Consider the following 13,212-nt stretch of genomic DNA (forward strand, 5'->3'; position numbering starts at 1 on the left):
TCGAGTTGTTGAATTCAACTATATATTAAAAACAATTAGAATTGGAAGATATTAGAATTTTTAAAAACATTTTTAAACCTTTTTGCTACCTTAACTACTTTCGTATTCGTATTTAAAAAAACGATTTATTTTTATTATTTCTCTCGCCCATCTTCTAAATTAAGGCATAAAAAATATAATAGGCATGCATGTCTCCATTTCAATCCAAAGGCTCTGATTACCAGCTTCAAAAACAGACTCAAGTGCGCATACCAATTGGAACACTATGAAAACCTATCATTACGAATCAACCATCCGCGTAGGTTAAGTAATTCTGAATTTAAATTTTTAAAAATAATATAGTCATTTATTCAGCCCATATTAATCCACTGCTGGACATAGGCCTCCTCACTCCTCCTCCTCCACCTCAAAGGCCAATAAGGGGTGATGAAATTAAATGTACTACTGTTTCTAAATGTAAATTCTATCGAGGGTTCCCTCTACTCAGTGGTCATATTAATTATATACAGTATGTAGGAATCAATGTTAGCACTTACGAAACATCAGGTGTAGTGTTCGCTAGAAGCTTTACGCAGTCAAGGCAGCCCCTTGCTGCTGCGTAATGGAGCGCCAAGGCACCGTTGTTGGCGCGCCCGCCCGCCATCGCGCGCCCACACCACCAGCCCTCGACAGCTAAGCGACCGCTCCTGTAACAATTAAATCAAAACCTTAATATATCGTATTATATACATATAGACAGTAAATGTGAAACATTATTTTTCTCATTATTATGATAAAACGCTAATATCGAAATATATGTTTTTTAATTAACCTTTAAGTTATTAGTTAAAGCATTAAAAACATAAAGCGTCGCAAATAAATTAAACTATGCGTAAAATAAATGTTTAGAATATATAATTAAAATCACTGAAAGATATATTCACCTTATTTTAAGAATACTGATTCTACTCAAATAAAAGACATCAACGCATAAGTGTAGCTTAAGCACAACGCCATCTACTGTTTCATCGTCGAATTAGATTAAATGATTGTTTGTTTAACTATTGTACACTAGATGGCGCTGTACGTTTACTTAATAGTAAATGCACACCGTTACACGATTAGCCCATTTTCACGCAACTGGTCTTAAATACAAAACCGTATACAACCTTACGATATGATAACATTGAATTATTTTAATACATACGTAGCATAAATAATAATTTTGTGATGCACTTTGCATGCGATGTAGCGCTGAACGTGTATTTAGAGGTTGTGTGTGGTAAGGCAAATGGTTTTTATATTCCATCTTAATAATTAAAAAATAGTTTATTTGTTGTTTTCTTTTGTTAAATAACAAAAAGACTATTTACATACACTATAAACACTTTTTCCATTATATAATATAAATATATTTTTTGATTCATATAAACAGTTATTTCAACCGCGATATAATATTACAAAAACTTTACGGAACTTTTAATTTACTAAAGATATCGTTAACTACGAATTTAGAGTTGAATGAAAATAATGATAAAATACAAAAAAACCTAATTAGCGTAAATTTAAAATAAATAGGAATCAAGACTAAGTTACTTAATTAAGCTTATAAAATTATGAATATTTATGCCGGTTATATATTACGTCATAATATCTATCAAATTTTAAACGACTTAAAAAAGGACCCTGAGGGAATAAAGATGGAAAATGACTTTGTCACTTGTTATTTAATTGGTGTTTCATTCGAGTTGCATGTTTACATAACCAATATGTCAATCTTAGTAAATTCAATTCGTTATGAAGTAAAAAATAATAAAACAAAAGTAACAAAGTAAAGTAACAGCCTGTGAATGTCCCACAGCTGGCCTTTTAACCTGGAGGAGATGATTTGGAGTTTATTTCACCATGCTATTCCAAAACGGGTGTATCAAATGCACAACAAAATTCAGTGTTTCTTTCACTTGCCTGTGCTTGAAACCGCGATTATCAATTAAGATTAACGCGTTCTAACCACTGGGCCAAGTCGTTATGTCGAGTATATTTATAGTTTATTTATTTGTATACGTATTATTCGTAAGTAAAGAAAGCGTATTTTTTATAATACTTATTTATTATTATATTAACATTCATACACCTCCTAGCCGCATCAATTTTATTATATGGCCGAAAGTCTGCCTTTTGAAGATAGCTGTTTTAGCAATAAGACCGCTTTGTTTACCACTTTTCATTTTCCTTTTTTTGTTGGTATATATTAATATAATATATTTGTATTGTATTGTTTTTAATTTAAGCGTGCAAGTAAATTGTAAGGACGTTTCTTTCTAGTAGAAAATTTAATTTAATTTTTAAAGGGAATTATTAATGTTCCTATTTACCCCTCCAATTAAGCGTACAGTTTGTGTTAGGAGCGGAGACGACAATTTACCAAGGGATCAGGATCGAATCTGGGACTTTTACATTGCTAGGCGACCCGTAAATCGTACATAAATACATATATCGCTTGTGCTAAACATTATGTTTGGCTCATATTCTATGTGTACCGTTATTTTTGAAAATATTATTTTACGAGTGAATCGAGCATAATTTGACAGTCTTAATTGTATCTAAAGTATGTGAGGCGAAAATAAATATTACATTATACATGTGATAAAGTTTCAAGCGCATTGTTTTGTTTTTAATAATAACCATTTTAGGTTTTTATTGTTCTTGCTTATCTACTTACCTACTAACACTGACTGACAAATGAAATTCCAATGGACGTTAGTGAAATCGTTAAAATGGAGAAATTCATACGATTTTTTTTTTTTAAATTGGGTTAATATTCAGTAAAAAATACCTAAACACTGACTAAACTCCGGATACGAAGGTAGACAGCGTGACGCAGCACCTATTGTCATACGCCCCGTAAGTTCAGTGACTAACAGTAGTCGGTCGAGATATATCATTTGTAATTATAACATCCGTATTTTTCGTTTGTATGTGAAACGCATAAGCTAATTTGAATATTTTAATTGTGAAAAAAAACTCGAACAGTTTTTGAAATTAAGCAATTACGTAAGTTAACGAGAGAATATTTTTTGCATAATTACTTTTCGAATATAAACTACTTTTTCTTGGAAATCATACAGTTAAGTTAGTATAACCTGATCTTAATTGTAGGTGAAGACTTCAGAATTAAATGGGATTATTATAATCCTTGCAGTTATATTGATAAAATGTTTTATTGATTTATTTCACATGATTCCGTGCTTTGGATATAACATAATCTTATTTAGTTTCTAATCTTATTTGAATAGATTTTACAAAAGATTAATATGTTCGATGAGACAATGGTTTAACCATGCTTGAATCATTTGTTTTTAAAATTAACGGTATATACGAACGTTTATAAACAATGATAGACGGTTCGATCCATAATGATGCGCCCCCCGCCCTTTTTTCCAATCTATATAATGTAAGTGTACAATGTAAACTGTAATAGTGGGGTGCGTCTTAGTGGAATAAATATACCTTAATTAAATAATAATTTGAGAACAATGTCAGATTTATTAAAATCAAAATTTTTACTCAACTAATCGTAATTTTAATTCAGTATGAAACTTGGAAAAGACTGAAATCTTGACAAGATTCTACACTGACTTGTTTTGTTTAAGTAATACCATGATTCTGTTATAAGTATTATTTTAATATTAACATTATAAAAGACCTACCTAAAATTACCGGCGCGCAAAGCAATGTCCAAAGTGTCGAGGTCCTCTTCGTAGTCGTGGCACAACTCTAACGTTGAATTTCTTGCTTCATGCACATCAAAGAGTACCATTCCATCACTATTCTTATCCGTCACCACACTTCGATGAGACCTGGTTCCAAAACTAGACATAGCAGGCGTTCCGCGCGGGAATTTTCTCGGAGGCACATTTGAATTCTGATTGGGTGGCAGTTGTTGCTTTCTTAATCTTTTCTTAACGTAACGTCTCATTCTTAAAGAAAGCATTACGCGTATCCTTATATGACGTTTAATGTTCCTATCGTAACGCATCTGTTCTTTTAACTTCCTATCCCGCTTCCTTTTCGGCACTTCGTCTATCCTTTCTAATGTACAGTTGCGTTCGATTAATCTATTCGATTCTAGATTCGGTGATCGATTGAAGAATTCCATGTTGTTGTTCTTCCACGCTTTGCTCAACGACCAGTTTTCACCGTATGAAGAATTCTTAACTTGAATCGGCTTTTCGTACAAGTCTTCGTCTAGAGCAACCATCCTCCGCGATATTAGGAAATTATCGATGTTTCTGCCTATTGTACTGGTCTGTGAACTCAATGTTGTGTTTATGAGGTTCGATGTTAATGTTGACTTGTTGTCGAAGGTATCGCGGCTCAGCTTTGGTTCTGGCGACGTATTTCTGTTCTTCCTCTTGGCTATCGTCATAATTCGTCTGCGCATGCCCGACATGTTCGTCAGTTCACTCTTTAAGAAGGGACCTTTACGGTCAGATGTCATATCCGGTGACCACGCTGCGTTCTCTGAACAACTGCAGAAATCCTTCAAAATCCTAGCGATAGCGTTGCAACTATCTGACTTTGATCGCTCCTTTGGTATTTTTCCATTTTTCTCTTTATTCGTCATTTAACACACTTGTACGAATGTTTAAGAGCACACTCAGAGTTGTAATGAGTGGTGCATATAATAAAGTTGAATGTAATTAGAAACGAGGTTTATTCGGTAACTTCCGTATTTCTCATAGATACAATGATATTGCGTAAGTGAAGAGCGTCAAATGTGAAACATCATGGCTGCGGGGAAATTATCTCGTTGATGTTAACCGTATTAATATGCCTGTACTAGCTTTCAAATTCAACTTTGCGTAATTGTTTTAAATAATCAACAATTCAGTACTGTTTATATAATCTCGTAGTAATTTTATACAGGGTCCTGTTACTTGTAAGTTCCGAGACTGACATTGCCCAATGGGTAAAGCACATTAATTTTAAGAGAAGACCCAGAATTTAGAGCACCACTAAGTTTTCATGTAATCGTTTTCAGTGGTAAAGGAAAATATATTGAGAAAATCAGCATGTGTCAAATAAATTATGCCACATGTGTATTCACTAAACCACACCGAATTAACATTATGAAATTAATCAAGATATAAACCATATTTTTAAGAGAAAAGTTTTCTAACCAGCAGTGTTCTTATCTAATATTTATGAACTGTTAATTTTTATTTACTATCAAAGCAATAATAGTATGATTTCGAATTTTATAATTCGAATTCGATTCAAAATATTTAACTCCAACAATTGAAGTAAAAAAAATAGCATGACATTTTTTCGTGTCAGTGAACTAATTGTCAATAATCACAAATTTCATCAATATCAAGCAAAGCCGTTGTCAAAAGCTAGTATTAACAAATATAAAAACGAATCATAACAAGCCTTCCTCGAGACAATGTAAATAATAATCATTGTAAAGGAATGTCTTCCATTTACTTTTCAATTTGTGAAAACAATAAGGAAATATAGTCTAGGTATTATGCATAGTACATTTCCTAAGATTATTTTAATCTCTATGAAAACAATGGAAACGAACTAATACGGGATTTATTTTAGATATCTATCTAGGTTTTCTTGGTTTTAAGAAAGGAGGTTACACAAAATTCAAGACAGAGGTATTTAACCTGATTAAAATTTTTATCGTTAAGACAACCACATTTTTTAATTTTTAGATTTTTTACGTGAAATTTCGGTTCTATGACGTAAATCATTGCCTGATACTACCATTTATTTATTTATTTAAGACAACCAACAGTAGATACATTAGATAGACAATTATACAGAGGTTGAAAAGTTATTTATTTATTAGTTCATTTATAATCAATTAAATAAATATTTAAAAAAAAAAGAAAATAATAAATTATATTAAATTGAGATAAGTTCTACTTGGCTACACTTGTTTATGTTTACATATTTTTATGAAGACCTAACATAAGTTGAATCCTAAACAGTATTAAAATGTTCTTTGTCTACAACTCTTACTTTTACAAGGTTACAATGACCCCTTGTAACGTCACGCACTTAACAACTATTTAATACACTAACAGGTTTTTTATCGCGTGATTGATAAAAACATATCGTCATTAATGATGCGATTTTCTTCTATACGCTGATTCGATTATGTCACACGATAAATAGAAAATTACTTTATGCAAATTACAGTGCGGTGTAAAATTAAAATATTTGTGTGAACGTCCGCGATGGAAAATTTTCATCGTTGGTAAAAAAAAATTAGTCTCTATAATCTTTTCCTATTATTTTATTACTATTCTTATCCCAATATATAAATGTTAATCTCTCAAATTCGCATTGTTTTCTAAATAAATTTATAAAAAGTTTTCAAAAAACAATTATATTTTATTAAGTTGCGTCGTACTTATAATTAATTATTGTAAAGTTAAAAATGTAAAATTATGTCAGTAGGTAGGATATAACATTAAAACAAAACTAAAAAATTGCATTTCAATATTTTCGTAAGTGTTACGAATAATAATAATAGCGTTAAGACTTTTTTTATTAATATTTTCTTTTGATTCGATAATATCTTGGCATCCATATCAATAAGATTTTTTTTCTGTCTATAAAGCTACTTTAATGTCGTTTTGTTACTCGCTTTTCAACCATTAAAGATATGATTTTAACAACCCCTGGCCAGTGAGCGTGAAATGACTACACGATGGTACCAATTCAGCAATTTACTTTCTATCTCATGTTGCATGCTAATACTATTCGTCTTTTAATTACTAACCCTAAAGAAAGATTTCCGCCATTATACAATCTATTTTTTTTTAATTGCCAAGAACAAGACTGACGACTGAAAACATTCAGCCACTTGAAATTAAATATTTTTTTAACCCGTTTATAATTTTGTATCTAAAAAAATTCTTACAAGATATAAATTGTTTTTTTTAAACAAATTATAATAAGACAAAATTAAAGTGATTTATCTGTGACGTGCTCTTACGTAAACATGAAAATAAAAATCCTCATACATTAAGTCTATGAATAAAACGAAAGTTAATTTCCATTGCATTTAATTATACATGTATCTGATGACCGTTTACTTTTATAAATATAGTCTAAAAAGATAAATCACATAATTTTAGACAATTATAAGATGCTTTTTTCAAGAGAAATTTAATTGTGGTGTGTATTGTTATACAAACTCCTTCGTTTTTACTGCACAAGTATGCCCATCGATCAGTGTTTAAAAGTATATTTTTTGTTAGTTTTATCACGAATGGAGATCCATAAATTTTTTATCGCTTATAATTGAACTATTTATTTTACAAATATTAATATATATTTTATATTGATGAATATATTAAATTAGAAATTTATGTTGTTTCAATGTGAAAATAAAAAAAAAACTATTAGCATACTTTGATTTTAAATCAACACTGAATATTTTGGCGATATATAATTTTTTTATTATCTTTTTTTATTAGCAAGATAAACTCACGTTTAATATTAAAATTCGTACGATAACACAAGACAAAAGTTAGTAGACACTATAAATTTTTCAAAAATTGTCTATTTATTGGACTTGTATATTTATATACTATGCATATTACCCATAACATCACAATAATTAATATAAAAATATTGATAAGTGTAAATAACGTATAAAATTTACAAAATCCATCAGCATCCAAAAATATTATAGCTTATGCAACACATAGTTTCACATTCACTCTCACAGCACGATACAAATATGTTAATTCACTTTCGTACACGAAACTCGTTCCAATAATTCACGGATTGTCTATGGCATAAATTTAGGAAAATATGTAAATGTCAAAAAAGCGCGCCAAGTCGTTCACGGGACACGCTGCTTGACGGTCACCAAATGTTGTACTGTTCATAAGTACAGTTGACCATGTCGAATTGCGCGTGTGTAACGACTGCGCGGCCAGCCTCGCTCTTTCTCCCATTCCTACATAACTGATGATCGACGCTGATGGTAATTAACAATTAAACTGCAGAATAATGTCGCCGATATGATCAAATTAATCAAAATATATAATTTTACATAATTTTTGGCTGTTCAACGACTGCCTTCGCTTGTCTTTTTATAGGAATGAATAATTATATTTTATTTCGATGTTATTCTTAAAGAAACGTTTTTAAACCAACACCATTTTTGTGTAGTCACTTTAACTGTTAGCAGTATTTAAGTTTACCGAAATTTTCATTTTGAAATCAATAAAATTTATACTTGTCATCGCTTACGAGTACATAAATTAGCGATTATTTATATTTGTTAACTGGTTTTTCCACCACGAAACGTTTGTTTTAGCTAATATAGGCAAATTAAAAGTGAAATTCGTGAAATTCAAATTTACTTTTTTAAATTTTATATGATAAAATAAAACTTTCATCTTTTTTCTAAAATTTTTTAATACTTCTTGTTCAATTGGGCCATATTACTTTATTTTGTCTGTACATATCAAATGCGTTCGTTTATTGGCTAACCTGTAGGACTGCAAATCACGAGATATTCTGATCATACAAAAATGTTTTTTTTTTCTATCAATAAATTATCAATAACAACTGGCTAAGTTAGCGTGTTAAAAAGTGTGATAGTCCCATCCAGGTCCTTTGGAAAACACGTATAGCTGTTGTTCCTGTGCCTGAACTTTCTTCTGGCATATCGGATTGACGTTCTATCGAATTATAAGAGTGCACCGGTATCTGCATACACCCCTGTGCACAATAATATCAACTTGTTTGCAACATAAAATATAATAATAATAATAATTTGTACTATATATTAAGACCCAGTACTTACGCTTTATTAATATGCGCTTTTATTCAGATATACTACCACATAAAAAACCCTTGGTACCTAGTTATACGAGTATATTAGGTATATAATAGTCGCTATTTTGAACATTATATTTTTTTTAAATTGTATAAATAAAAATATTTTATCCATGTAAAAAAAAACATCATTTCCTGTATGACGGACAGTTTTTCTTATTTTGTATAATCTATTGTTACTGCAATCTATATTATACCTAACCAAATTATGAAGATACCAGAGAAACATGACAAATAAGAGTTCAGTATTTGACTACGTAACTCTAAAAATTTGTTGTATAACCAGTTAATATGCCAGCTGGAGCTGAGTGTTAGTTCGCACGCCCTGATGGCCATCTTTCGAGGAATTGATGAGCATCTCCTAGGAAGTAATTAATGTTTCGTCAATACCTCCGTGACAAAAACCAATGTTTACAAGTCACTTACATAATGAACTTTTTAAAATATCTGACAGCTTAAATATAAATCAGCAGGTAAATCTCGTGACAAGCTTTTATATCATATAAAGTGTGTAATGACGTTTAAACTAAAGTTTTAAAGGAAAAGTTTATTTTATTATTTTTAGGGCATTTAAAATAAAAATACTCTTAATTTATTTAATTGAATGCTGCGGCCTGCTGTTGATTGGTATTATTCTGATAATTCTAATAATTTTGTATAATGACCTTATGAACACACAATAAATAATAATTTTCATTATAATGATTAAATCGGTATAATGCATATTTTTATTTATTTTTTAGTCTAAGAAACTTTTTTTTTTTTGTTTTTGTTTACGTTGATTTCTACTAATGGATTTTGCATTATAATTAAAAAAAATGATTTATTTCTTCGCTTATGTTGATTTTAGTCATGCCATGAAAACGGTTATAGATCATTAGGTCCCGAATTTGAATGGTCGGATCAATAAAGGTTTTTCCCTCCAGAAATCCTCATAACAAATTTAAAAAAAGTAATTTTGAACTAAAGATTGCGAATTAAATCCTGGGCAGTCAACACAGAGTTATCATATGCGAAAACCTGCGTGTGTCGGATGAATCATTCCACACGTATATATATAATTGCTGTTTGTTAACTTTATGAATCTTGAAATTATTATTTATAATTTACTGAATTGCTTGTTTAATGTGGTGTTCCCTGTATGTTTCACAAATAAAAATAAAAAATATCCTATGTACGTAATTTTAGCAGAATATATTGTGCGTGCCACAGATACATAAATACATATAGGATTTAATGAAGTGTAGAAATCACTGAAATTCAAACATTTATACATTTAATTCAAAACGATTTATGCGATAAACCTAAATAAACTTAACTTTACGCTCCAAAACTCATTTGCGAAATCGTCTAATGAATGATCCTACAACAAACAACACTGTTGTAACATTGCTTAATATCTACTTCTAAAAGATTTACGCCTAATATAAATGAAACAGAAATATCTGTTCCGCATTACAGTTATCTAAAACTAGATATAAATAGAATAATTGATAAAAAACTTAATTCTTAATCACATCCAAGTAGGATATATATATATATATAGTTTATCTTGTGCTCGTTAAAGGACACTACAGTGAAATATTCATGTGTCCCATACATATAGCCACATGAGAGTAAGAGTAACAGCCTGTTAATGTCCCACTGCTGGGCTAAGGCCTCCTCTCCCTTTTGAGGAGAAGGTTTGGAGCTTATTCCACCACGCTGCTCCAATGCGGGTTGGTAGAATACACATGTGGCAGAATTTAATGAAATTAGACACATGCAGGTTTCCTCACGATGTTTTCCTTCACCGTTAAGCACGAGATGAATTATAAACACAAAATTAAGCACATGAAAATTCAGTGGTGCTTGCCCGGGTTTGAACCCACGATCATCGGTTAAGATTCACGCGTTCTTACCACTAGGCCATCTCGGCTTTTATATTATTTTATATATAGCCACATGTATATATTGAATTGATAATCCACCCGTATAAGACCAGGTTGTGCAATAAATTCCAAATTTTATCTTAAGAGGAGATAAGAAATTTGTAGAGCTGCAGTACTATAGAGTAACATGAACAATAAATAAAAAATAGCGTCTTTCCATTCCATGACATATGAACCCAGATTCACATTGAAAACAATTATGATAAATTTAAAGTAAATTTTCTTTATAACTTACGGCCTTAATTATAAACGCTGTTTATCGGATGATTTGGTAAACATAGCTGTGTCTTTTTCTTTCGAATGTCAAATCGATAATGACAGAAAGAGCGAAATTAGTTTACGTCTAAAACAGCAAATAAGCATTCAGCAAGTATGTCCGCTACATTCTGCATCTGGTTTTTGTATATTTAATTCAAAGAAATAATTATTTAAAACATTTATAAAATATAAATTCTTTATTCATAATAGAAATTAGAAGTGACTATTACAAATACTTTTTTTTTTTATAGAATAGGAAGGTGGACGAGCATATGGGCCACCTGATGGTAAGTGGTCACCAAACGCCCTTAGACATTGGCATTGTAAGAAATGTCAACCATCGCTTATAGCTAATGCGCCACCAACCTTGGGAACTAAGATTTTATGTCCCTTGTGCCTGTAATTACACTGTAATTATACGTTTTACTATTTAATTTAGGTGGATGTAGTACTGAACTTCTCGCTAAGTTATATATATAAGGTCCTCCAGATCGATATCTATATTTTTAATGGATTTTTATTAAAAAATTTGAACATAAAGATGTGATACATAATATATTAAATCACTTTTGATCTTGACTTCAAAACGTAATATTAAAATTTGTTCGAATTATCTTTATTCAAATAAACCATCTCCGCTCGAGCAGAGCACGGTAAGTCACGGTTAGTCAATCTTCCAAGAATCACACGCGACAAACAATTATAAAACGAACAGATGAACAAAAACAATAATCTCATGATCTAATAACGCGACGTCTTTGTAAAGTGAAATTTTAATTATCATTATCATTGATATCGTTTTTTAGACGTCTGAAGATTTAACAACAAAAAGGCATACTAACAATTCCAACAACATTACAACAATGACAAAATTTGTTAAAAAGTAAATAATTGAAGACAAATATTAGTTTTTTTTTATATGATGAAAGCTATAATTCATTCTGCCATTAAAATTCAATTATAATATTTAAAATGTAATATCCTCTGAAGCCGCCCCGTTAACCATTGTACAAAAAATAAACACTAGAGCACTCTCCATTACCCCACTCTCATAATATATATTCCTATAGAGAAGAGTCCAGACGAAGACCATCAACTTTCCGTGCTATTCAAGTGTTAGCGTGTATAAAGATTGACGACAACCAAACTCCAAGCTGCTACTGATAATTTTTTGACAGAAACCTCCTACAGTTTTTTTTTGGACCGACACACGTTTTTAAGCTAGGACCTCGTTATCTACAGCCTTGTAAGCAAACCACTACAGCAACGAAGCAGTTTGTATTACAACATTAACTGCAATAAAAGATAACTAAACTTTAATATAATTGTTATATATTGATACGTAGTTTTTATACATGGATGACGTTCGGTAACACATGGTGCCACACGTTACAAACATTTCAAGTAGGGCTGTTCTGTAAGAGCAAACTCGAAACTCACCGCAGAAATCGGTCGTGAAATGTCAGAAAGTGATATGGAACATGGTCCACGTTAATAATAATATAGCATTTTAACAATACACGCATCAAAATAGTTTATCATCATAATTAAGTAGGTAGTCAACATTTCACGAGTGAGTAATGAAGCGAGTTCTTAAAGAATACAAAGAGGTTGAAAATTAATTGTATATAAGAATACGACAGCTACACTACAAATAGAATCACATGTGTTTAAAAACAAAATATAGCTATCTACATTCATTCTTTTAATATCAACTATGTTATTGCGTTGCATTCAATGATAATGATATAGTATTCATTTTTTATATTTTTGTCAAGACATATATGTCTTATATACGACGAGCCGGTTTTGACAAGCCGGTTGGCGTGGTTGGTAGAACACTTGCCTTTCACGCCGAAGGTTGTGGGTTCGATTCCCACCCAGGACAGACATTTGTGTGCATGAACATGTATGTTTGTCCTGAGTCTGGGTGTAATTATCTATGTATTTACAAAAAAAAAAAAAGTAGTAAATGTAGTATATCAGTTGTCTGGTTTCCATAGCACAAGCTTTGTACAAGCTTAATTTGGGATCAGATGGCCGTGTGTGAAAAATGTCCCAGGATATTATTATTATTATTATATACGAATCTCGAATGTGTTTTGAATCTGCAAATGTGATATTATATTTTATATAGTCTATCAAATTAAGTAAGAAAGGTTTTTTC

General features: G+C 30.8%; 1 protein-coding gene across 2 annotated transcripts in view; it reads right to left on the reverse strand.

Moving 5' to 3' along the window:
- The window catches only part of LOC126771580 (espin), a 92,329-nt gene that overhangs the window by 52,899 nt on the left and 26,218 nt on the right, over positions 1 to 13,212 (reverse strand). For both annotated transcript variants that reach the window (XM_050491537.1, XM_050491536.1), the window contains exon 2: positions 537 to 686. In XM_050491537.1, the coding sequence (XP_050347494.1) occupies positions 537 to 686 (150 nt within the window). The remainder of the gene's footprint in view (positions 1 to 536; positions 687 to 13,212) is intronic.

Source organism: Nymphalis io, chromosome 11 (assembly GCF_905147045.1).
Source record: "Nymphalis io chromosome 11, ilAglIoxx1.1, whole genome shotgun sequence".
NCBI classification, from domain to species: Eukaryota; Metazoa; Arthropoda; class Insecta; order Lepidoptera; family Nymphalidae; genus Nymphalis; species Nymphalis io.